Source organism: Bos indicus, chromosome 11, assembly GCF_029378745.1.
Source record: "Bos indicus isolate NIAB-ARS_2022 breed Sahiwal x Tharparkar chromosome 11, NIAB-ARS_B.indTharparkar_mat_pri_1.0, whole genome shotgun sequence".
Lineage (NCBI taxonomy): Eukaryota > Metazoa > Chordata > Mammalia > Artiodactyla > Bovidae > Bos > Bos indicus.
This window is the reverse complement of record NC_091770.1, coordinates 100343574-100369199: the sequence shown is the minus strand read 5'-3', so window position 1 is coordinate 100369199 and position 25626 is coordinate 100343574. Positions and strand designations below refer to the sequence as shown.

At 52.9% G+C, this 25626-nt stretch overlaps 1 protein-coding gene across 2 annotated transcripts in view; it reads right to left on the bottom strand.

The window, feature by feature from the left end:
• The window catches only part of HMCN2 (hemicentin 2), a 176878-nt gene that overhangs the window by 104637 nt on the left and 46615 nt on the right, over nucleotides 1-25626 (bottom strand). For both annotated transcript variants that reach the window (XM_070799427.1, XM_019971022.2), the window contains exons 12-22: nucleotides 24808-24949; nucleotides 24246-24373; nucleotides 23054-23167; nucleotides 20299-20448; nucleotides 10319-10507; nucleotides 8634-8729; nucleotides 8218-8345; nucleotides 6276-6420; nucleotides 2694-2806; nucleotides 2411-2570; nucleotides 1215-1380 (exon numbers count right to left, since the gene is read on the bottom strand). In XM_070799427.1, coding sequence (XP_070655528.1) covers nucleotides 1215-1380; nucleotides 2411-2570; nucleotides 2694-2806; nucleotides 6276-6420; nucleotides 8218-8345; nucleotides 8634-8729; nucleotides 10319-10507; nucleotides 20299-20448; nucleotides 23054-23167; nucleotides 24246-24373; nucleotides 24808-24949 — 1531 coding nt within the window. The remainder of the gene's footprint in view (nucleotides 1-1214; nucleotides 1381-2410; nucleotides 2571-2693; nucleotides 2807-6275; nucleotides 6421-8217; nucleotides 8346-8633; nucleotides 8730-10318; nucleotides 10508-20298; nucleotides 20449-23053; nucleotides 23168-24245; nucleotides 24374-24807; nucleotides 24950-25626) is intronic.

The window sequence follows — 25626 nt, the reverse complement described above, 5'->3', positions numbered from 1 at the left end:
CCCAACCCCGCCCCCAGGCATATTCTGCCTCTTCATGTAGGTGAACTCCCGGAATCTCATAAATCTCAAGAGCAAGCCATAAGCCAGCAAGAAGTGGAGGGGGCAAGGGAGAAAGAACAGAACAAAACTCTAGGATTGCAAAAGCAGCTTTCCCAGATTTATGGCTCCCGGCTGATCTATTAACGTATCACAACAAGGAGGGGCGAACAAATGGGAATTGCGATTCTCCATTTCAGTAACAAGCCAGAAACAAACAAGCACCCGCCGGCGGCTGTCCAGCCAAGGAGCCAGGACCGGGCTTTCTGGGGAGAGAGGCAGGTTCCTCTGGCCCCCACTGCCACCCACGACACGGAGCCGCCAAAGACCCCGGAGGGCATGCGGGTAGGGGCGGCACGGAACCAGCCCCGTCACGGACCCCAGCAGCATTCAGGTGTGCAGGCTTCCAGGACTGGGAGGGTCACCAAACAGATGTTCGGAGATGCAGAGCCCTGAGTGTGGGTGTTGGGCCGGCGGGGGGAGGCTGCACCGCAGGCTGCTCTGAGACCTTCTCCATCTGGAACGTCTCAGAGACCTTGCCAGGACTGATGTCACCAGCTGGAGCTGCCCCCTCGCCCCACCACCACCCCACGAGAGTCAAGGGCTCCAGGAGTTCTGAGGCCTTCTTGTCGGGAACCACCCTGCCCTTCCTCCCTGTCTGAGGGTGGGGGTTTGGCCTGGCTTTGAAGGACAGCCTCCTTCCTCTCCCCCCAACTCTCAGGACCCCTGAAAGCCTGGCTGCCAGATACCAGGTCAGAGGAGCAGGAAAGGATGGAGAGCACGTGTCTTGCCCAGGAAGGCGGTCCCAACTGAGGTGTTCCAACTTTGCTAGCTGAGTGACCATGAGCAGCTCACCCCACCTGGCTGAGCCTCATTTCCACTCAGGTAGCAAGGGCTGCTGGCAGATAGGAGGCGCTCCTGCAGGCACCGCCTCTTGGCTGTGTGGGAAGGGCCATGTGCATGTTATTTCAGAGGCCTTGCTCCTCTAAAGGGCATCCAGGCTCCCTTAGAGGCCAATGGGTGAAAAGCACTGCCTGTGGAATCAGTTGCGTATCCCCCCCGGGGGTGTCCACAGGGTCCCACACACACCAGCTGGGTCACTGGACACCTTGAGGTCAGTTTCCCCAAGCATCAAGCTCTGTCCACCCCCAGACCCAAGGCCACGCAGCTGGGGTTACCTGTCGGTGATGGGCAGCATGTGGTGGGAGTCCTTGGTCCAGGTGACCAGTGGGGGTGGAGAGCCCTGGGCCTCACAGTCAAGGGTCACCTCATCACCAGCCTTGGCCGTGACCCTCAGAGGCTTGTCTGCTTCGTGTGACCCATTCACAAGGATCCTGGGCTTGGCTGTTGGTGGAAGCAGGCAGGGAGTGTGAGCAGGGTGGGAAGCCATGGGATGCGGCCTACAGAGGACCAGTGTGGCTCCCCTAGGAAGCTGAGGTGGTACTGCCACCCCAGACGTGCAGAGGAGGGTGGGCTCTGCTGTATCGGGAGAGCATAGGTTTAGGGTTGGACTCAGATCCGATGGTTTCCCCCAGCCACCCCTCCGCCTGTCCACCCCACCCTCCTTCTGGAAGCTCATCTCACTTTGCTGACCCCAGCATGGTCCCTCCTGCCCCAACGTCTCCGTCCCTCTAGCTTCTCTCCATCCTGCTCCACTTCCCCGGGGGCACTCTGGCAGGTTCTTTCCTCCCTCCTTTCTCTCCCTTCTTGGCCTGGATCATCCCATTTATCCTCAGGAATAAATGGGATTAACCATCAGCTGATGCCCAATCTCCCTCCGTGCTTGGGGTCCAAGAGGAACCCTGGCTCCAAACAGTTCAATACACAATTAATTATTTAATGGCAGTTGTGATGGGCACTAAGAAGGGAACATTCCAGAGAGTTCAGCCTGAGGGATCAGAAAGCACTGAGATCTGACCGATGGGAGAAATCAGTGGACCAGGAGTGAGGGAAGGGCATGCCAACAGAAGGAGCCGTGTGTGCAAAGGCCCTGAGGTAGGACAGGTCATTTAAGAAATTGAAAGGTGGCCAGAGGTTCTGGGCACTAAGAGTCAAAGAGTCATGGAGAAAGGTGGGCACGGGGGCTGCTGAGGGCTGGGAGTCCGGTGTAGGGCCTTGTGTCTTCCCCAGGCTTGTTAATATGAAGGTCTCTCCCTCTCCCCATCCAGTTCTGAGCTGGAACCACTCTTAGAGCATGGCCACACTGCTGGGGACAGTCCTCAGAGGGAGGGCAGCTTTGATCTTCAGACAGGAAGAATTTAGAGGCAGGGCTGCTGACAGGGTGCCAGGAAGATGCAGGGGAGGTCAGATTGAGCATGCCCCTGCCTCCACACCTGCCCAGCCCCTCTCCCAGGACAGGGGTGGCCTCACTCACTGTTGACAGAAAGCCGCATCTCCTGGCTGGAGAAGCCCACTGCATTGGTGGCTGTGCAGACATAGGCCCCCGCGTCCTGGACAGATGGCCGGGGGATGACCAGGGTGCCGTCCTTGCTCACGTTGTAGTGGGGATCCCTGGAGGCCAGGGCATTGGTCTCCTGCAACAGAGTCACAGGTGACATCAGCAGAGCCCACCTCCCATGGCAACTTGCATCGCTCCTCTCCCCATGATCACTGGGCCTACCTCTCTGGTTACCTTCATGGTAACAGGCTTCACCTACCTTGGTCCAGGTGATGGTGGGGGTGGGAACTCCTGAGGCTACACAGGGGAGAGAGGCTGGAACGCCTTCATTGGTGATATGGTGGGTGGCAGTGGGCTGGATTCTGGGTGGCACTTTTAAAAACAAACCAATTTCATAAACCAGAGTTCACAGCAGCATTGTTCACAATAGCCAAAAGGTGGAAACAATCCAAGTAGCCATCAGAGGGTGATGGATGAACGGAATGTGATGTGTACGTATGGAATATTATTCAGCCCTAAAAAAGGAACAACCGTCTGATACATAGTACAACATGGATGAACCTTGACAATATTATGCAAAGTGAAATAAGCCAGACACGGAAGGACACATACTGTAAGATTCCACTTATGGGAGATACCGTAAACAGGCAAGTTCATGGAGGCAGGAAGCAGAAGGGTGGTGGCCAGGGGCTGCGGGAGGGGAAATGCAGAGTTGGTGGGTACAGTTTCAACTTGGGAAGTTGAAAAAGTTCTGGAGATGGATGGTGGTGATGGTTGTGAAACTGTGTCCCATGGAGTTAAAAACCCATCCCCAAACTGAGCCCCATGGGGTTAACAATACCAGCAACTAGCAGAAATTCTTGAGCTTATCTTACAGCCTGCTGCATACCCTTTTGCTTGAGCCTGCCTTCACTGAGCAAGCTCGCTTAATTGTTTCATTGCAAACTGCATATCCTCCAAGCTTCGTGTAGCCTAAACAACAAGATGTTTGTCTGAGTTGTTTTCCAGGGAAACAACTGGAAGTCAGCTGTGTTTAGTTAGAGTACAAGCCAGCTAAGACTGCTCGGGACCACTGACCCTAAAACTGTGTCTACACAGGTGTCTGATAAGTGACTTTTTGACATCAGAGGGCCAAAAGCCCCACCCTCAGGTTACGCTAGGCATCCCCATTTTTGGACCTGCATCTCATGGAGAAGCAAGTCAGCCAGGCACACCCGCACAGAATACTGATGCCCTCGCCCTTTCTCTACCTGCGGTCACTTTTCCCATGTCTTTGGCCACCTCACGCAAAAAGACCCTGATGCTGGGAGGGATTGGGGGCAGGAGGAGAAGGGGATGACAGAGGATGAGATGGCTGGATGGCATCACTGACTCGATGGACGTGAGTTTGGGTGAACTCCAGGAGTTGGTGGTGGACAGGGAGGTCTGGCGTGCTGCGATGCATGGGGTCGCAAAGAGTCAAACACGACTGAGCGACTGAACTGAACTGAAGACCACCCTACTTCTTTAATAAATATCCTAAGCCTCTGGCCACTGGGGAGGCCAATCTGAGACTTATTCTCCTATCTCCTCACTTGACTGCCATGTGAACACACCTTTTCTCTGCAGCAAACCTCAGCATCTCAGTGTTCTGGCTTGCTGCGTTCTGGGCAAGGGTCTTCCCAGATGGTGCTAGTGGTAAAGAACCCGCCTGCCAATGCAGAAGACATAAGAGACTCAGGTTCGATCCTGGGTCAGGAAGATGCCCTGGAGGAGGGCATGGCAACCCACTCCAGTATTCTTGCCTGGAGAATCCCATGGACAGAGGAGCCTGGCGGGCTATGATCCATCGGGTGGCAAAGAGTCGGACACGACTGAAGTGACAGCACGCACGAGCACGCATGCTGGGCAAACAAACCTGCTGGCACAACAGCGTGAATGCCGCTTATGCTACTTAATTTACGCCACTGAACTGTACACTTTAAAATGGCTAAAACGGTAAGCTTTATATCATGTATATTTTATCATGATTTTTAAAAATAACACTTTAGCAGGAGAATACAGCTGCCACTGCTGTAAATTCGTGTCCCAGACAGAGGGCAGCCTGTGTCTAGGAACCAGCTGGTCCGTTTCTTCACTGCGGGGCTGCGGATAAATCACTTAGTCTTTTGGTACCCGTACGCCTTGATCAGCAAAAAAAAAGCTAAATTAACCTCAATTCCCTGCTCAGTCTCTGGGGATGGACAGATGAGAAGTGGCAGAAAAGAATGTTCACAGGACACAGTGAACTTGAAAACAAGTGCAGAATCCATCCTGGGAACCATCCAGATTTTCAGGCATTAAAACGGGGCAGAGCAGAGGGGTGGGGATTGTCTGCAGGAGCAGGGGAAGGGAATCAGGCATGGAGAAATCAGACCCAGGAGGGAAGGCCAGAAGCCAAGGGCTCTGATGGTAACACTAAGTTCCTTCAGGGGAATGCCTTTCTGGATTCTCCCAGGTGGCCAAAGCCTGCAAGTCAATCAGAATTTGTTGAATGGAAGTGAAATGAGCCAGGAGAGCAGAGCTTGATCGCTACTCCCACAGAGGGGGCTGTGTGTAGGGCAGGAATTGACGGGGAGGCTTTCAGCAGAGGCAGCCCTCGCTGATGCTATGATTTGCTGAGTAACCTCCATCTTGGAGCCTCAGCTTCCTTAACTGCAGAGTGTGGAGGCTCTTAAACCCTCCACTTGGAGCAGTTAGGTAAACTAACATGCGCAGACCCTCTTAGAGGTCTGGATGTGGCACATACCCCACCTTTGGTCACTGTATTTAATTGGAAGTATACAGAGACAGGACAGTTGGGTTCTAGACCCAGCCTCCTTCTCAGCTTCGGTTTTCCACTACTAAATGGGGAACGATGAGTTCTTCCCACTCATCCCTCAGGGGTTTAATAAAACAAGTCAAACAAACAAACAAAAAGAGGATATTGATGTATGCGGTGAATGAAAACATAACTAACTGGACTTCAACTTCTTGTTTTATGTTAAAAAGAACCTGGTTGGGTGGGGAAGGGAAACAGGGACCCTCCCACACTGTGGATGGGAAAGTAATTGGGCAAATACATGAAAAGCCCTAAAAAATGTGCAGTCTCTGTGAGTCAAAACTCAATTCCACATCAATAGTGTATCCTAGGGAAAGACCTGGGCACATGGGCAAAGGTGGGGCATCAGGACATTTATCCCCAGGGGTTCACGCAGAGGAGACACTGGACAGGGCTGGGGGGGCAGGTAAGATACACCTGGTTCATCCTAACAGGGGACACGCAGTCGGAAACCAATGCTTCTGAGTCTTCTTAGCAGAAGACATGCCATATATTGTCACAAGAAGCACTCGGGTTATAAGACAGTCATATTACTCCAGTTGGTTTCTAAATACGTCTATGTACATGTATATGAAGAATTTATACATATTTATATATAGAATATACATCATGCAAAAATAACTTACATACAACACACATAAAGAATATTTATAATGTAACTGTATATGTACATCTATAATATATAAACGGGTATAAATATATATACAGTGTGTATTGCATATATGTGTGCATGTGAAGCTCATGTGTGTATAAAGTATGAAAGATACACAACAAATGTAAGATTATTCCAGTTCTTCTTAGTTATTGGTATTATAGAAGGTTGGTTTTGTTTTGGAGTTTTTTCGCTTTTAGGGGGAGTTTTTTGGTCCAGACTTTAAATTTCCTACCATGAATATGTACTACGTGTGCAAGCAATCTCTTTAAACAAGGTGTTCAAAATCAAGTTCCCCTTGGGCACCTCCACCCATCCCATCCTGCCTCCCGCACCAGCCCGGGACTCACCCTGGACAACCAGCTGCACATCCCTATGGTGAGAGCCGGCCGTGTTGCTGACCACACAGCTGTACCTGCCGGCGTCCTCCAACAATGCCTGGTCAAGGTGGAGGCTGCCGTCTGCCCGGATGGAATGCCGGCTGCCTGGTGGGAGCTGGTGGGGGCGAAGAAGAATCAGCCTGGACCAAGGGCTCCACTCAGAGCTGCTAAGAGAACTCCAGAAATCTCACTGCCCACCAGCTCAGCAGGGAACAGCCTGGGTAGAGAGGCCAGGGGCTTGCAAAGAGGGTGGGGAGCCTGGTGGTGACACTCCCATCCCTTCCCGGATAGTCATGAGACCCCACAGACCCTCGGGGTCAGGTGGATCTGACCCCCAGCATACCCTTGACCCCGCTCACCCAAGGTCCACCAGTCCAGGGCAGGACACCTGACCCAAGGGTGCTGAGAGGAGCCCCTCCCGGGAGGGTAGGCTTGGGGTCAGAGCCTCCACTGGAGCTCCGAGGCCCATGCGCCCCAAGGCCACAAAGAGGAGGGATAGCCCGTCCTTGGGGAGAGAACCGAGCCACGCAGAGCAAAGCGGAGGTGCGGCCGCATCAGCTGTGGTCCCAGAGAGAGCGGCTCCTGGCAGCTGGCCCGGTGTGTCCCCATCAGGACCAGGGTGGGGCAGGGGAAGTGGGTCCAGAATGGGGCCTGGGGCCACCTCTGCAGAGATGCTCAGCCAGTCCATCTTTGGTGAGGACCATTCCGCCAAGTGAGCCCGCTCTGGGATTCCCTGTCTCTGTCCCTCGAGCCTGGCTGCACATTCTGCTCTTGGGTTCTGGGAGAGGCCGCTGGGCTGTCTTGGGATCCCTTGGGGCTGAGTGAGTTTGAGGGGGCTTCTGCTGTTTGCTCCTGGCATCTGGGCAGGTGCAGGCCCACTCAGTGTCCCCGCTGAGCTAAAACAGGCTCTGCATCTCCGGTCACTCCTTGTCCTGGCGTGGACGAGGCCCAGGGCCACTCGTTCCCCTCATGCCCATCGGATTCTACTGTGGAACCCTCCTCCTTGCCCCAGCCCGTGTGCCCAGGCGGGGTCCTCCTCCTGGTGATCCTGCAGAGGGGTCACCCACGTGTCAGCCTCCACAAAGCCTGCCTGCTCCGCGAGTTGGACACTGTCCGTCCAACTGCGTTAGGGGCCGGGACAGCAGGGACGGGCCCAGTAGTCTGGCCACACAGTTGCTGCCTCCCCTGGGTGTCCAGCATCTTCGGGGGTGAGGGCACCTTTTTTATAACTTCCTGGGCACAAGGACCTCAGATGTCTGAGGACAGACCAGAGAGGGAAAGGAGAAGTGAACGGAGAAGGGAAATAGAGGGACCCAGGTGGCTCAGTGGCAAAGAATCCACCTGTCTGTGCAGGAGCCTCAGGTTCAGTCCCTGAGAAAGGAAGATCCCCTGGAGGAGGAAATGGCAACCCTTCAGTACTCTTGCCTGGAGAATCCCATGGACAGAGGAGCCTGGCGGGCTACAGTCCATAGGGTCGCAAAGAGTTGGACATGACTTAGCAACTAAACAACAGCAACAACAAAGAAAACCAAATTGGTGGGAATGGGTGAAGCAGCCACTGTGCGCCCAGCAGTGTGCCAGGCAGCTGGGGCAAATGCTCTGTTGCGCAGACCTTGTCTCGGTCCTGGAACCATCAGAAGGGGGGCGATGGACAAATGCCTTGTGTCTGTGCCCCCACTAAACTGCTGCTCCCCGGTCGCAGCACAAATGAAGCACAAGCTCCTCCGGTCAAGGACTCGAGAGCGTGAAGGGTGCTATTAGTGCATTATCAGAGAAAGTTCTGGAAAGAGGCATGGAAGGGAGAATACACTCCAAAACAGGGGAACCGCAAAGCGGAGGCCAAGGTGTGAGGGTGACAGCTCCTTCCTCCCCACAACACTGCCCGCGGCACCCAGAGGGGCCCAGCACTCACAGGCATGCCGGCCTTGAGCCAGCGCCGCTCGGGGCGGGGCCTCCCAGCCAGGACGATACAGGGCAGGGACACCGGCTGCCTCTCCAGCACCCGGACGGTGGGGGCGCTGCTGGCGATCTGTGGGGGGACTGCAGGGAGAGGAGCCGGTGTCAGTACACTGGCTTCCCGTGGGAACCAAGGCCCTCAGTCCCCTGTCTCCCCCACAGGGAACCCAGAGACGCATCAGGATTGGGGATCCCAAAAGGGTCAAAGGGCACACTTCCTGGGGCACACTACCCAGAAAGTAGGGGTCCAGATGCTCCTCTAGGAGAACCTGGCTGTGGACACTCCTGTCCCAAAGGATGGGCAGCCATGGGGGCCTCCCTGGGGGAACCAGTGTCCCCACCAAACCCCTCCTCTCCAGATCCACCACGAACCATGTCCAGTCACGAGGAGGTAGGCCTCCGCCTGGACCTTCCCAAAGACATTTTCAGCTTCGCAGACATACAGGGCCTGGTCTTCAGGGACCACACCTGAAGGGCAGGAAAAGGCAGACCTGACTGCCAGAGCACATCCTGCCTCCAGCCCCCACAGGCTCCAGCTCCCCAGGTGCCAACAGCGCCCTTGGCACAGCCCGGCCCTGCAGAGGTCAGGCAGGAGGGCTGGAATGGCAAGGAGGAGAAGGATAGGGGATACAGCTGGGCCTTGGAAAGGTGAGAAGGCCTAGGCTTGCTCACGTGTAGAATGGGGATTTATCAATAACTGCACCTTGTAGTACGACTAGGAGGGATGAATAGATGATGCGATTATAGTGCTCAGCATGCGGCCTGGCACAGTAGTGAAAATGCTGGTGATGATGCTGGTGATGGTGGTGATGATGAGGGTAGTGATAGTTATGATGGTGGTGATGGTGCTGGTGGTGGCAAGGATGGAGATGATAATGATAAAGATGATGGTGATGGTGATTATCAAGGTGGTGACGATGGCGATGATGATGATGGTTGGGATGGTGGTGATGGTGATGGTGGCGGTGATGGAATTGATAATGATAAAGATGATAATGAGGAAGATGATGGTGACGATGGTGGTGACAATGATGATGGTGATGATGATGGTGAGGATGGTGATGGTGATGATGGTGGTGGTGAGGATGGAGATGATAATGATAAAGGTGATGGTGATGGTGACTATCGAGGTGAAGATGGTGAGGATGGTGATGATGGTGGGGATGGTGATGATGGGGGTGATAATGGTGATGATGATGGTGATGATGATGGTGGTTAGGGTGGTGGTGGTGGTGATGATGACGGTAGTGATGGTGATGATGGTGCTGGTGATGATGGAATTGATAATGATAAAGATGATAATGAGGAAGATGACGGTGATGATGGTGGTGACAATGATGATGGTGAGGATGGTGATGATGGTGAGGATGGTGATGATGGTTAGGATGGTGATGTTGATGGTGGTATTGATGGTGATGATGGTGGTGATGGTGATGGTGGTGATGATGGTGGGGATGGTGATGATGATGGGGGTGATAATGGTGATGATGATGGTGATGTTGATGATGATGGTTAGGGTGGTGGTGGTGGTGGTGATGATGACGGTAGTGATGGTGATGATGGTGCTGGTGATGATGGAATTGATAATGATAAAGGTGATAATGAGGAAGATGATGGTGATGATGGTGGTGGTGGTGATAGTGATGGTGGTGGTGGTGGTGATGATGGCAATGATGATGATGGTGAGGGTGGTGATGATGGTAATGTTGTTGTTGTTGGTGGTGGTGGTGGTGGTGATGGTGGCTATCACATAGAACGCGTAATATGTGTCAGACACTGTGCTAAGGGATTTACATGTATCACTCACATAGCAGCTCCTTGAGGTGGACTGTTGCTAAACCAGGGTGGGAGGCCCTGTCACTATCACTAGTGTGACTGGTCCAGAGGAAAGGCATGACGTGACCAGAGTCACTCGGCTGGAATATGACCCTCATCACCTGACCCATGGCCAGCTCTAAGGGTCAGTGTGCTGCTCCCAGTTGCCCAGTCTGGGGGCTTAGGGTGTCAGAAGCCATTCTGTCTCCCTTGCCCACCCTCCCCCAGCCCCAGTCTCTTACTTTCAAAGAACAGCACTCCTGAATCGGGCCACCCAGTCCTGCTGCCTGGCCTGGGCCCCAGAGGCTGGTCATCTCCACGGTGCCAGGTGATGGTAGGCAGTGGGTGACCCGTGGCCCGGCATGCCAGGAGGGCGCTCCTCCCCAGTTCCACGGTGACATCCTGGGGCAGCTCCAAGAGCTGGGGCGCATCTGCAGGGAGGTGACAGTCAGCCTTGCCCAGTGGCTGGACCCGCTCAGCCCCAAGGGCACTGTTCCAAGGCCTGCCTCCTCTCCCCTCACTGGGGGATTTCCCTCTTCCAGCCTCAAGAACCTAACTCATATCCAGGGCTCCAGAGCCAACTTGAGCTTGGCAGGGTGCAGCCCTGAAGTGCTCCTGGGGATGAAGAGACAGAGCGAGCAGCCTTCAGAGGGATGAAGTCCTCAGACCCCACGTGGCATCTCGGGGACCCTGCCCTGTCCAGCCATACAGGGGAGCAACATGCCTGCTCCTGCAGGTGACATCTCCCAGGAAGCCAGCTTGGAGGGGCTGCAAGTCATGCCTGACCACAGGAACCCCACCAGCTCTGAGGGCCCCGCCCCACCATGCCTTCCTCCTGGGCCACCAGAGCTTCTCTCCATGCATCTCCTGGACTCTGGCCACCATTTCCATGACCCCAAACAGCCAACTTCATAGGGAAGTTCTAGCTCATCTTTACTTCGCTACATCCTTCTCTGCTTGTTGAACATCTTGTAATAAGCATATAAATCTCTACTACAAAGTCAAAACAGGCCTATAAATAACTTGACCTTAGGCTTTATGGTCCAAATGGGGCACTGGAGAGTGAAAAGAGCATCATAATAATTACACCAGGATAACAGACGTAAACAAGGGTGCCTGAATTATAAAAAGAATTCAAGCATCACATAAGGGTTTAGCCTTCATTTTTGCTCCACACATTTCAAACCTCATGTCTCTGCCACTGTTAATGCTTTGTAGTGTTTCTTTCAAAGATTTTTTTCCTAAGCATTGTCTTATTTTTATGATGGGGAATGGGGGTATAGAAGTAATTTATTTCCCCAAACAGAGACTCATAATCCTTTCCATGCTTCTGCTGGCCAGAAGGCGGCCCAACTCCAGACAGGTCCAGGCCCCATTCCCTGCAGCTTCTGGGCACCGCCCTCACAGCCCTGTCCCCAGACCCTGACCAGGAAGGACCCCGGCCTGTTCCGAACCCGTCGCATCCAGCATGAAGGAAAATCCTCCACCCCTTTGTTCTTGCCGTCTCTCTCCAGAAATCTCCCCCATCCATCCAAATCATGACATCAAATTTCCCTCTTGGCCTCGGGGAGCAGGGGAGTTCCAGGGAGATATAAACACAACTTGGAAAATCGCTGCAAGGAGGAAGACAGTCTTGGACCTGAGCTCAGACACCACCCGCGAGTCGCTTTCTCACTGGGGCCTGGCAGCTGCGGCGATTGAGAGTCCAAGCAAGTATCTGCTCCGGGTGCCTCAGATGGGGTCACTGGTCCTGCAAAGCCCTTGACCTGGGGATACAGCTTTCTTATTCCCCTCCCCCAACCCTGAGTAGGTAGCTCCAGGGCCAGGTACCCTCAGAGCCTGCCTCCTCGGCTCTACCCAGCGCACTGCAGGGCCCTCCTCCCGCAGGCCTCTCAGTCCCTGTTTTTCTCACGCTACCTCTTGACCCTCTTCTTCCATAGCCAAAGAGCCCCGCTTTTTCTCCCAAATGTGGGGTATTAAAAAGCACACCCTCCCTCCCACTCTCCTCCCAATCCTGAACTTCACCTCCCTCCCCAAGAAGGGACAGTTGACTTATAATAGTAAGTGACTATCACAGGGTTCTGGGCTTCCCTGATAGCTCTGCCTGCAGTGCAGGAGACCCTGGTTCGATTCCTGGGTTGGGAATATCCGCTGGAGACGGGATAGGCTGCCCACTCCAGTCTTCTTGGGCTTCCCTTTTGGCTCAGCTGGTAAAGAATCTGCCTGCAATACGGGAGACCTGGGTTTGATCCCTGGGTTGGGAAGATCCCCTGGAGAAAGGAAAGGCTACCCACTCCAATATTCTGGCCTGGAGAATGCCATGGGCTGTGTGGTCCATGGGGTCACAAACAGTGGGACATGACTGAGCGACTTTCACATCACATCAAAGGGTAGCATCTGAAATGCCTGCTCAGTGACGGGCATGATGGTGGTACTTTAGAGGCATGACTTCATTCGTGGTCTCAATAAACTCACGAAGTGGGTATTCTTGCAACCCCATTTTGTTGTTGTCATTTAGTCACTAAGTTGTGTCCAGCTCTTTGCAACCCCATGGACTGCAGCATGCCAGGCTTCCCTGTCCTTCACTATCTCCTGGAGTTTGCTCAGACTCATGTCCATTTAGTCAGGGATGCCATCCAACCATCTCCTCGTCTGTTGCCCCTTCTCCTCCTGCCCTCAGTCTTGATCTTCCCAGCATCAAGGTCTTTACCAGTGAGGTGGCTCTTCACATCAGTGGCCAAAGTATTGGCACTTCAGCATCAGTCCTTCCAGTGAATATTCAGGGTTGATTTCCTTTAAGATTGACTGATTTGATGTCCTGGCTGTCCAAGGGGCTCCCAAGAGTCCTCCAGCACCACAATTTGAAAGCCCATTTTACAGATGGGGAAACTGAGGGTCAGAGGGATTAAGACACTTGCCTCAGGTGCAGTTCAAAGTCAATGGTAGGGCTGGGATCAGAGCCCAGATCCGGCTGCTGCTAAGATCCAGGCTCTCAGCTACTGCACCCCTGTGTCTCATTGGTACTCAGGGGCAACTTGGCACCTCTGTACTCTTCTCTCAGAGGTACAGTCAGCTAAATTCCAGAATCAGATCTGCCCCTAAAACTGCAACTCTGTCTCCTATGCAGCCTTCCGCCTGCTCATCACTGGAGCCTCCAAATAAGGTGGGACCCCAGAACCCTGCACACCAGACCAGGGGCCCTCCAGTCCCTTTACTGTGAAGATGGGAAACTGAGATGCAAAGCTGAGCCCACGTGGGGCCCACGCTGGTCCTGCAGCATCTGGAGGTGGGGCAGGCTGCCAGCCCCGTGCCCTTCCTAGGGTCCCATCCACGAGACTCAGCCACCTCTGCTTTCAGGCTCCAAGCCCCCTCCTCAGACTCTCAGGTGCCCCCCTGCAGGGACGGACCATGACCTAGTTCCGCAGCCCCCAGGTTTTCCCAGGAATGGCCCTGTTTGCCTCGACCTTGAGAGGTTTCCAGGGCAGGAGCTGTGAGTGCCCTGAGACAGCCAGACACACAGCAGCCGCCACGCTCTCTAAGCTCATCATCTGACAGCTGCAGTGTGTTTGCAAGGAGGCAGCTCTGTATGGAGAACCAGAAGCACTCAGGAAGAGAAAACTGCCCCATGAAGGGTGCCAGCCACCAGCCTGGGAGGGGGCAGGACAGGAGGCCCCCTGTCCTGTGCGGCCAAAGCTGAGACTTATCAACACTGATGAGCTATTCCCTCCACCCCCAGGGATTCTCCAAGGAAGTGACATTGACAGAGGTGATGACTTCTTCTTACTTGGCCCCCCGGGCAAGGGCCACCAGCCTAAAGGCCTGAAGCCTGGGCAGGGCCCCTCCCCACCCCCGCTTCACGGCCTCTGCCCTGGACACCCGTGAATGAGCCCCTTCACCACTCTGGACCTCAGATCCCCCTCCAGAAAGACATAACTGTATTCTCCCCAGTTCTAGTGCCTTAAAGTTCTAGGGTTCTTTATCATCATCTGGAGACCCTGCAACCCCCCAGTCTCCTCCACCATCCTCCCAGTTCCCATGGCCCAGAGCCCTGGGTCAGAGCTTGTGGGGATGTGCCAGCTTGGGAAACGGAGCTCTAATCAGTCTTGACTCAGCCTGGCCAGAAGGAGGGCGGGGGACCCAGGCCCAAAGACTCGGTCGATGGGCAGGGTGACCACGGGAGAGGCTGGCCTCAGGCCCTTCCCTGCTTATAGAGGGATTCCAGGGTCTCTTGGAAGGAGACAGGGCTGGGGATGGCTGCCACAGCCCCCACCTGGGAAGACCCCTTTCCCCACAGAAAGACCCTGTGGTGGAGCCTGGAGCCTCAGCTACACTGGCCAGAAGTGCAGGATGACTCTCTTCCCTAAAAAAAAAAAATCTTAAACTGTATTTTATGACTGTTTATAAAGACAAGCACAATCCAGGCTGGGTTCATTTTCATCTACTTATTACTCTTCATTTTTTTTTTTTTTTCTCCTGATGGCAAAAGAAATGAAAATCAGAGCCCTGTCCAGCAGCCCTAAAAGGGTCATGGGCTCTGGGCCCTTGCCTGATGGAGAGGCAGCCCGGATGCTGGCCCCAGAGCCCAGCTGTGTTTCTCTCCTGCTCCCCTTGGCTGGCCGGAGGGGCTTTGCTTTCATAGACGCACACCCGCCGCCCCTGCTCACCCACCCAGCAACCAGAGGCTTCCAAGTCAGGGATGAGAAGCAGAGACGAAAATGAGCCGATGGAAAGAGGGCTGAGTGGGGACTTCCCTGGTGGTCTGGTTGTTATGAATCTGCCTCGCAATGCAGGGGCCACAGCTTCAGTCCCTGGTTGGGGAACTGAGATCCCACACGCCGTAGCCCAACTAACCCCAAGCACCACGACTACTGAGCCCACACGCCGCAACTAGAGAAGCCCGCACACCCTAGCGAAGATCCTGCGTGCCACGCCTGAGATCCGATGCGGCCAGATAAATAAAAGTTCTAAAAATAAAGAAAGAAGGCTGAGTGAACATCCATTTCAAGAGAAACCAGCAGGACAAAGGGAACTTGGGTCAGAGCAGTTTTAAAATAGTAGAAAGAGCACTGAGCTCTGGTGGGGACGGGGGCTGGGGGGACTGGGGGCACTGGGGATAGTCATGGAGCCTGGTCACCAGCCACGTGACAATCACTCCGTTTCACTCTGCCACACAAGGCCCTTGTCACCTGGCCCGGACCCCTGTACACTGAATATTTATTTCAATCAAGTCCTGAGTGAAGCACATTCTCATTAAATCTCTCAAGGGCCTTGTGAATAAGCCTCTGTCATCAGCAGCCCCATTTTACAGATGAGGAAGGCAAGGCCCAGGAAGGTAACAAGCAGCAGGCCCTGGACCTTGATCCGGGACTCCTGTCTGACAAATGCCAGGCCCAGAGGAGAGAGACCCTAGAAGGCTGGACCACAGTGTGGGCACTCCCTGGCAGGTCAGGGGAAGACTGCCCTCCTTTCTGTACCCTTTCTCTCCCCACAGCCACCGATACCTCCAGGAAGCCAGTTCCCAGCTGAACAGCAGGAAGTGGGCACAGTGCCCCCATTCTCAGCCCTGCAAGGCTCTGGCAGCCTAGCCAGGAAGGCCGCACCGCAGCTGCCACCCAGATGGGCAGGAAATTCAATTTCCCACCACCGCTGCCAGGCCAGCTCTCCCCAGACACACAGGTGTTGGGCCACAGTCCACCCCGTCCCTGACCTCAAGGCCAGAGGCCACAGTGGCCCCGTGCCCCAGATGCCTGCCTCTGGGGTGCCCTCCACCTTGCCCCTCTGACATGGGGAAACGGCCTCCAGACCACCGGCTGCCAGGTGAAGGAACAGGATAAGGTAGGCGGGTCAGCCTGGGCCCCAAAGTAATAAGGCTTTGCTGAAAAGGCATCAGACATGGAACAAAGGAGGAACGCTTGTCACAACGCCCAGGGCAGCCGTCCCTGGAGCGCCTTCTCTGCCTACCCAGAACCCACCGACTAACCACAGTGACAGTGACATCTGTCAGAGCCTTTCTTGTCCAAAGCGTTTCCTATCTCTCACTCACACAACAGCCACAGACATTTTGTAGGTGGGCAGCTCCAGGCTCAGAGTGGAGAAGCAATGTCCAAGCTCACCCTGCTGGGAGCATCAGGACCAAGTCCAGGGACTGAAAACCCTGACCCTGGGTTCAGATTCTACCACTCCCCAGGTGTGTGATCCTGGACCAGTCACTTAACCTCTCTGTGCCTCGTTTCCCCCATCTATGAAAGGATAAAGTGGAACCCACTGCAAAGGGCTGTTATGAGGATGACAGGTTAGTACATGAAACGTGCTTAGAGCTGGCCTTGCTACAGGGCAGATTTCATGGAAGACTTATTATATTTTTATCATCAGGCCCTATGGCTTTCCACATCCACCCCACCCCACCCAAGAGCCCAGCCACACAGACAGGGAAAGTCTGAGCACATCATTCTCCTTAGAAACCTCTCACCACCTCCTCAGGACAAAGCCCAGACGCCACCGGGCTCCCTAGCCGAAGGCCGGGAGTGACCCACAGCTGGGCAGCTGGCCGCCTCGGCCTCACCCCTCCCCACCCTCAAGCCTCGCTCTCTGCCTGGCTTCTCTTGCCTGGGTGAGAGCTGCACATACTGTTCTCTTTGCCTGGAACACTGTCCCCGCAACTTGTCAATTCAGTTCAGTTCAGTCGCTCAGTCGTGTCCAACTCTTTGTGACCCCATGAACCACAGCATGCCAGGCCTCCTTGTCCATCACCAACTCCCGGAGTTTACCCAAATTCATGTCCATTGAGTTGGTAATGCCATCCAATCATCTTATCCTCTGTCGTTCCCTTCTCCGCCTGCCCTCAATCTTTCCCAGCATCAAGGTCTTTTCCAATGAGTCAGCTCTTCGCATCAAGTGGCCAAAGTACTGGAGTTTCAGCTTCAGCATCAGTCCTTCCAATGAACACCCAGGACTGATCTCCTTTAGGATGGACTGGTTGGATCTCCTTGCAGTCCAAAGGACTCTCAAGAGTCTTTCCCAACCAACACCACAGTTCAAAAGCATCAATTCTTCAGCACTCAGTTTTCTTTATAGTCCAACTCTCACATCCATATGTGACTACTGGAAAAACCATAGCCTTGACTAGATGGACCTTTGTTGGCAAAGTAATGTCTCTGCTTTTTAATATGCTGTCTAGGTTGGTCATAACTTTCCTTCCAAGAAGTAAGCATCTTAATTTCATGGCTGCAGTGACTATCTGCAGTGATTTTGGAGCCCCCCCAAAAATAAAGTCAGCCACTGTTTCCACTGTTTCCCCATCTATTTGCCATGAAGTGATGGGACCAGATGCCATGATCTTAGTTTTCTGAATATTCAGCTTTAAGCCAACTTTTTCACTCTCCTCTTTCACTTTCATCAAGAGGCTCTTTAGTTCCTCTTCACTTTCCGCCATAAGGGTGGTATCATCTACATATCTGAAGTTATTGATATTTCTCCCGGCAATCTTGATTCCAGCTTGTGCTTCTTCCAGCCCAGCGTTTCTCATGATGTACTCTGCATATAAGTTAAATAAGCAGGGTGACAATATACAGCCTTGACGTACTCCTTTTCCTATTTGGAACCAGTCTGTTGTTCCATGTCCAGTTCTAACTGTTGCTTCCTGACCTGCATACAGGTTTCTCAACAGGCAGGTCAGGTGGTCTGGTATTCCCATTTCTTTTAGAATTTTCCACCGTTCATTGTGATCCACACACTCAAAGGCTTTGGCATAGTCAATAAAGCAGAAATAGATGTTTTTATGGAACTCTCTTGCTTTTTTGATGATCCAGTGGATGTTGGCAATTTGATCTCTGGTTCCTCTGCCTTTTCTAAATCCAACTTGAACATCTGAAAGTTCACGGATCACATATTGGTGAAGCCTGGCTTGGAGAATTTTGAGCATTACTTTACTAGTGTGTGAGATGAGTGCAATTGTGTGATAGTTTGAGCATTCTTTGGCATTGCCTTTCTTTGGGATTGGAATGAAAACCGACCTTTTCCAGTCCTGTGGCCACAGCTGAGTTTTCCAAATGTGCTGGCATATTGAGTGCAGCACTTTCGCAGCATCATCGGATTTGAAATAGCTCCACTGGAATTCCATCACCTCCACTAGCTTTGTTCGTAGTGATGCTTCCTAAGGCCCACTTGACTTCACATTCCAGGATGTCTGGCTCTAGGTGAGTGATCACACCATCGTGATTATCAGGGTGGTGAAGTTCTTTTTTGTACAGACCTTTTTTTGCAACTTGTCACCTGACTGTTTCTGGGTTCAGCTTAGACATCATCTCCTCCAAGAAGCCTTCCAGCCCTCCAGTGCTGGCTCAGCCCCTCCTTGGGCATGGGCCCCGCGGATGCCACTCCAATCACTCAGTACACTGAGCATTCCAAGTGTCTGTTTACTGTCTGTCTTCTTGGCACCAAGGGCTGATGCGGTTGTATTCCCAACCCAGGGTCTGGGGCACAGGGCCTGGCCACCTGGTGACCCTGTGTTGGAGGATGGCAACGATGGAACAGATGAATGAACACTGAAGGCACCCCCAAGCGTGGGAGGATCCCCAAGCCTGATGGCACCGTCTTCCCCAGGGCCAGACCCTCCTGATCAAACGTCCCTGGGGAGCCCCCTGGCCATCCCACCCGGCCCATTCAAGCCTATTCCCCATTCTCTGCACTTCCCCCAAACTCTCAGCACCTGTCTTTCCCGTCATGGCCACAGCCGACCCTCAGAGCCCCATCTGCTCTGGCTCGGCACGCCAAGGAGTTGTGCCCACAACTTCCGAGCAATTCCCAGTGCCCGGGATCCAGGCCTGGAACCAAGACCTCATGGCAATCACAGCCAAGGCCATGTTCCAGCCGCAGAAGAATCCAGACTCCTCATCTGTAAAAGGGGAATAATCACTTCTCCATTTATTAAACACCCATGACGGGCCAAACCCAGTGCTAAACGTTGTGTGTCTGATTTTACTGAACCTCACAGCCACTCAACAAAGGAGGCAGTGTGGTCAGCTCCGCTTTGTTGTCACGTAGTCGCCAAGTCGTATCTGACTCTTTTGTGACTGCAGGGACTATGACCCACAAGGCTCCTCTGTGCACGGGATTTCCCAGGCAAGAATACTGGAGTGGGTTATCATTTCCTTCTCCAGGCGATCTTCCTGACCCAGGGATCAAACCCACTTCTCCTGTATTGCCAACAGATTCTTTACGGACGAGCCACCAGGGAAGCCCTCGGCTCCATTTTACAGATGGGGAAACTGAGGGTCAGTGACTTGACCAAAGCGTATAGATGGTCAGTGATGGAGACAAAACTGGAACTCAGGTCTCAGGGATGACAATGCCCAAGCTGGAGCCAAGCTATTTCCATGGTGGGCAATGTCCCCTGCCTCCTGGGACTCTCACACTTGAGGGGTCTCTCCCACCTACCAATACCAGGGCTGGTCCACGTGACCTATAGGATATACGATGGTATGTCACTTCCAAGACTGTGACTGGCTATAAAGACTTACTTCCCTGGTGGCTCAGAGACTTCCCTGGTGGCTCAAATGGTAAAGCGTCTGCCTACAATGTGGGAGACCCAGGTTCAATCCCTGGGGTCGGGAAGATCCCCTGGAGAAGGGAATGACAACCCACTCCAGTACCCTTGCTTGGAAAATCCCATGGACAGAGGAGCCTGATAGGCTATAGTCCATGGGGTCGCAAAGAGTCAGACACGACTGAGCAACCAAACTAAACTTTTCCATCTTGGATTCTCTCTCTCTATCCCTCTCAACTCACTTTCTCTAGGAAAACCCATGTCACGAGAAACCTTCCAGGGAAGACCATAAGGGTAAGGAACAGAGGCTTCCTGACAAAAGCCTCATACATGAACTTAAGGTGGATCCTCCAGTCCCAGTCAAGCCTTCAGGTGACCACATCCCCGACCAACATAATAAGTGCCTTCCTGTGAGAGACCCTGAGTCAGAACCAGAATCCTAACCCTCCAGGACTGTGCATCGATAGATGCTCACTGTTGTAAGCCAGAGTCTCAGGGCGATTTGTTACGCAGCAAGCGGGAGCACATACACCATCCCCCTCTAAAATCCCTGTCCCTCGTGCTCTGGATCCAAATGATGCAAACTCCCCGCTGGCAGGCTACAGGGTAGCATTCTCTCCTCCCTGCCCAGAAGTAGGGCAGGTGGCAGGGCACAGGTGGGGACAGGTGTACACTCACGTCCAACCTCCAGCCGGATTTCTGCAGAGGCGTCGCCCAACTCATTGACAGCTCGGCAGGTATAGACGCCAGCATCCCTCTCACGAACCACCGGGATCCGCAGCATCCCAGAAATGGAGTCCTCAGGGGCCAGAATCATCTCAAGATCCCCTGGACCAAAGATGAGAAAACATCAGGCAGGTACCCAGTGGTTGCCACAGGAGGCCCGGGGATCAGGCTACCTTCCTGACCCTGGGTTCCTGCAACTCCACAAGGCTGGGACCTCAGAGGGGTGTGGGTGAGGTAAAGACCCCCCCACCCTGCAATCAGGACCCCTATTGTTTAATGGGTGCAGATTTTCAGTTTTGCTAAATGAAAAGAGTCCTGGAGATGGGTGGCGGTGATGGTTGTACAGCAATGTGAATATACCTAAAAACGGTTAAGATAGTAATGGATATGTTATGCATGATTTACCACAATTTAAAAAATTTTCTTTTAAGTCAGCACCCCTGAGTCCAGTTCCCTGAGTCCCTCTGTTGGCAAAGAGTGAGTCTCAGCTTGCCCCCTTGCATGTGACAGGTTCATTACCCAAGAACGCCTCGCTTGGGTCTCCCTCCTGGGTCCCTGCCCTCTGCTCAGTGGCAGACTGAGGCTTGGGTCAGCTCTGGGAGAAGCCCCCCACCATCCCCCCTGCAGTTCTGCCTCTCTGATGCTTCATTCTCATTTCTCTTACTGTTCCCTGACTCCCACCCCTCCAGGCTCCTAAGGCCTGAGGGATCACCCTGATTTTGAACCTTTTTTACAACTTAATTTTTTGTTTTTAAAATCGTGGTAAATATACATAACACAAGATTTTACCGTTTTAAGCACTGAGTGCCCAATCCAGCGGGATCAGGTACATCCCCATGATCCATCCACAAAACTTTTTCATCTTCTCAAATGGAAGCCCTACTTATTAAACACTAATTCTCCACTTCCCCCTCCCCAAGCCCCTGGCATCCATCTTTCTCCTCTCTGTCTCTAAATTTGCACATACTAGGCATTTCCTATAAGAGATCCCACTCAATCAAGTGGAATCATATAATATTTGTCCTTCTGTGTCTGGCTTATTTCACTTAGCATCATGTTTTCAAGGTTCATCTATGTTGTATCAAAATTGCATTCCTTTTTTCTAAATTAAGGAAATTTTTTATCTTTTCTTTTAAGTTTTTACTACTTAATTACTCCATATTACAGCAAATATCTCTGAAAATGTCACAGATAAAAGATTTTTTTCTTCATTTGGCCAGTTAGAAGTAGGGGGAAATTTCTACACAATAGCTGCTATGGGCCTGATTTTTTTTCCCCAATTTTTTTTCTTTGTCATGAGAGTCAAATTAAAAAATTTAATTGTGGTAAAAAATAAAGTCATAAAATTTATTATCTTAATCATTTTCAAGCACACAGTTCAATGGTAACTGCATTCACACTGTCGTATAACTTGACTGTCATGCCTTCTTAAGGCTGAGTAACATTCCAAGGGGTGGTGTGTGTGCTGTACTCAGTCATGTCCGACTCTTTGCGACCCCATGGACTGTAGCCCGCCAGTCTCCTCTGTCCGTGGGATTTTCCAGGCAAGAATACTGCACTGGGTGGCCATTGCCTTATCCAGAGAGGATTTTGCTGACCCAGGGATCGAACCGGCATCTCTGGCGTCTCCTGCATTGGCAGGCAGATTCTTGACCACTAGTGCCACCTGGGAAGCCATTCCGCTGGGAGATCCCCCTTTAAAAAGGTGGCTCCTGGGCTGGGCTGGTAGAGCTCCCAGCCACGATAGGCAGTGACCACGCCCTGAGGAAGGAGTCCTGAGGCCTCTGCCACCACTAGCTGGTGACCACGGACAAAATGCTCAAACTCTGAGCTAACACTGCCTGTCAGTGTCAAGGTGAGGCTCTGCTGAGATCACAGGCAGGTGCTGCCAAGGCTGGAGTGCGTCTGGGTGGAAGGGGGCTGTGCTTGAGAAGGAGCCCAGGGTTCTGCCCTGGAAAGTCCAAAGCAGGACCCCTGGAACCCAGGTCCACTGATGTGGGAGCAAGAGCAGCTCCTGTCGATCAAACTCCAGCTCGGGGTCCAATACACAGAAAACCCTCTACACTCACTAACTCAGAAAAGCCTCACAACAGAACGCTCAGCACGACTGCCAGCTCTCTGATAATCACAGCATCTTCATCACCACCATTAAGGACACTGAGCCCAGGCCGTGGGCCAGGCTTGTTCTAAACAATTTGCACATATGGACTCATTTAATCCTCACACAACCAACCTATCTCAGAGACTGTGGTCCAGTGGCCAGGACCTCGAGCTCCCAGTGCAGAGGGCTCGGGTTCGATCCGTGGTCAGGGAGCTGGATCCCACCTGCCACAACTAAAGAGCCTATGTGTAGCAACTAAGACCCAAGGCAGCCAAATAAACAAGAGAAATGTTAGGGAAAAAACAAGCTGTCTTTGATTTCCCAGCTAAGGAAGCAGACTCACAGATGTCAAGCCACTTGTCCGAGGCCACTCACTGGGCCAGAATTCAAACCTGGGTCTATTCTAAATCCTGCTCCTGATCACAGAGCCAATCTGCATCAGTTATATATGGTTACAGGGCTAGGGGTGACGGGCGCTGCTTGAAACAGCCCATTCTCCCCAGACACCCCATTCCAAGTGCCCCCATGACCGTCCTGGAAAGCTGATCCTTCAGGCCCCCCCGCAGGCCCCTTCTGCAGGCCCTTCTCCCCACCCAATCCATGTACCTCGATACCAGATGACCCGGGGCGGGGGCACCCCGGTCGCCTCGCACTCCAGCACCGCCTCCTCCCCTTTGGCAGCCAGCACCACGCCGTTCACAGCCGACACGGATGGTGGGTCTGTGTGGGGAGCAGATGGGGAATTGGGGACCAACCCATAGACTCCCTAGAGCAACAGCGCCAGTTTCCCCAGCTGGGGGAGGGGCGGAGGGGCCAGGGTGGGGCCGAGCACCTGCCTCCTCCCCACCCCCCACCAACCAGGACAGTCACCCCCAGAAAGACTCAGCCTTGGCCAGTTTCTAAAAAGCCAGTTACTCCCGGGACTAAACTCCCTTCTTGTCCTCTTTTTTTTTTTTTTTTAACTTTTTATTTTGAAGTAATTTCACAAAGGAAAGTTGCAAGAATAATACAAAGGTTTTTCATGTACCTTTCATTCATATCACCAGATGTTAACATTTTTGCCATATTCATTTCCTTTTATCATGATGGAATTCTCTCTGTATTCTTTTTTTTTTCTAAATGGCTGAGAATAAGTTCCAAATATGATATCCCTTTACCTCTAAATACTTTAATGTATATTTCCTTTTTCTTATATATAATTTTTAAAAATAATTTTTATTGAAGTATAGTTGATTTACAGCATTATGGTAGTTTCTGCTTGTGGCAAAGTGAGTCAGATATACATACACTTTTTTTTATTGTCCTCTTTGAACCTGGTGTAAAAGGTGAAATCTTACAAGGTTCTAAAATGCACCACAGGGGCTGGCTGCCGCTCCCTGGCCCCTGACTCCAGCCAGCCTCCTGCTGCTTGCAGCCCCTTGGGGACCCCAAGGGCCATACCTACCTCGAGGCTTTGGCCCCACCCTGTCTCTCTCCCTGAAACGCTGTTCCCACTCCCGTCTGGGGCAAGGGTTTGATCCTGTGTGTACGTGTCCTTCTCTGCCCAGCCACACGTCGCTCCATCACACCACCCTGCTCTGTGCTCATCCCACACCTTCACCATCTGAAAGTACCTTATTCATCTGCTTGCATTTTGCTTCCCCATTAGAATATAACCTCTACCTGGACGGAGACCCTGTATCCCAGTGTCTGCCACACAGTAGATACTCTTAAGTATCTGTGGACGAGAGGGAGAAAGGGAGGTGGCGGGGAGGCAGGACTGGGGACCCTCTTCTGCAGATGCCCTTGACCCACGTACCTGTATAGTAGAGGGTGACCGTCTCTTCATCTCTGCCAATCTCATTAGCAGCCTGGCAGCTGTAACTCCCAGCATCCTCTGGGGCCACCCCCTGAATGATCAGGGTTCCCTGGGCATCCACGCGGACTCTGGAGTCGTGCCACAAAACGTGTTCAACAGGAAGGGGCCAGTTAGGTTGGGTCACATGGGGTTGCCCAAGTCATTATTAAAAGCAGATTAATTAACAACATCACCAGTGACAGCATTTTACACTGACTGCTTGATCTGTGCCAGGCTGTGGGTTCATCACTTTTTATGTTCCTTTTTCATTCATCGGGCTCAGAAAGGTAAGGTGAACTGCCCAGGGGCACACAGCCTGAATGGCAGAGGCAGAATGCAAGCACAGGTCTGCCGGATTCTGTGGCTGGAACACCTGACTCCAGACCCACATGAGGCATCGCTGTTTCCCAAATGATCTTGCTCCTGAGTCTCAAATCATCAGGAAGAAGGCAGGGCAAATGCCACGCCCCCATTTGCTACAATTAAGAAGACTGAGGCCCAGAGAGGCCCCTGAGGCCCTCACCTGCTGTCCTCCTGCAGGGCGCGACCCTCGCGGCTCCAGGAGATGTGGGGTGCAGGGTATCCAGAGGCCGAGCAGCGGACCCTCACCTCCATGCCCTGGGAAAAGCGCTGTGACCTGGTGTGGATGCTGACCTGCGGGGCCTCTGGAGTTCAAGGAGTGGATAGGTGGGGAGGAGCTTGTCAGAGCAGCCATGTTGTCCCAGGTACCCAGCCCTGGGCCCCCTGCTCCTCCCTGAGGCCACAGACAGCAGAGACACAGGAAGGAAGGGCCCCGAAGGACCTGCATCCTTGGGAGCAGCTTCTCAGGGAACCGGGGTTGACCAGGCAGCCCCCAGGCACATCCCCAGGCCACATGGAGACCTGAATTCCCAATAGCCCCTGGTGGGAGCCTTGAGCTCCTTGAATTTCTTCTCTGAGCTGAACCCCTCCTATACCAGCAGCCTCGATATAGCCTCAGAATCTTTCTCAACACACTCTAAGCGGCCAATCCAGAGTCACTGGCGCGAGTGAAATTTGTTCCAACACACTCACTTTTACACTTGGGGGAGATAGTTCCCTAGAGAAGCAGGATCCGTCTAAATCCTGTGAACCTAAATCCCAGGTGAGTACCTGATCCAGGCACTAACCCTCTGGACATGTTTCCTCTCACTGCCTTCTCCACCTCCAGCTGGTGGGTGCTACCCAAACCCTGCTGAGCACGTCTGATCTCTGGGCTTCCAGAAGTTTCCAGTGTCCCATCTCTGTCCTGCATATCGAGAGGGCTGGACAATGGATGTGCTCAATGGCCCGGAAAGAGGACAGGACACAGTGAAATTGGTTT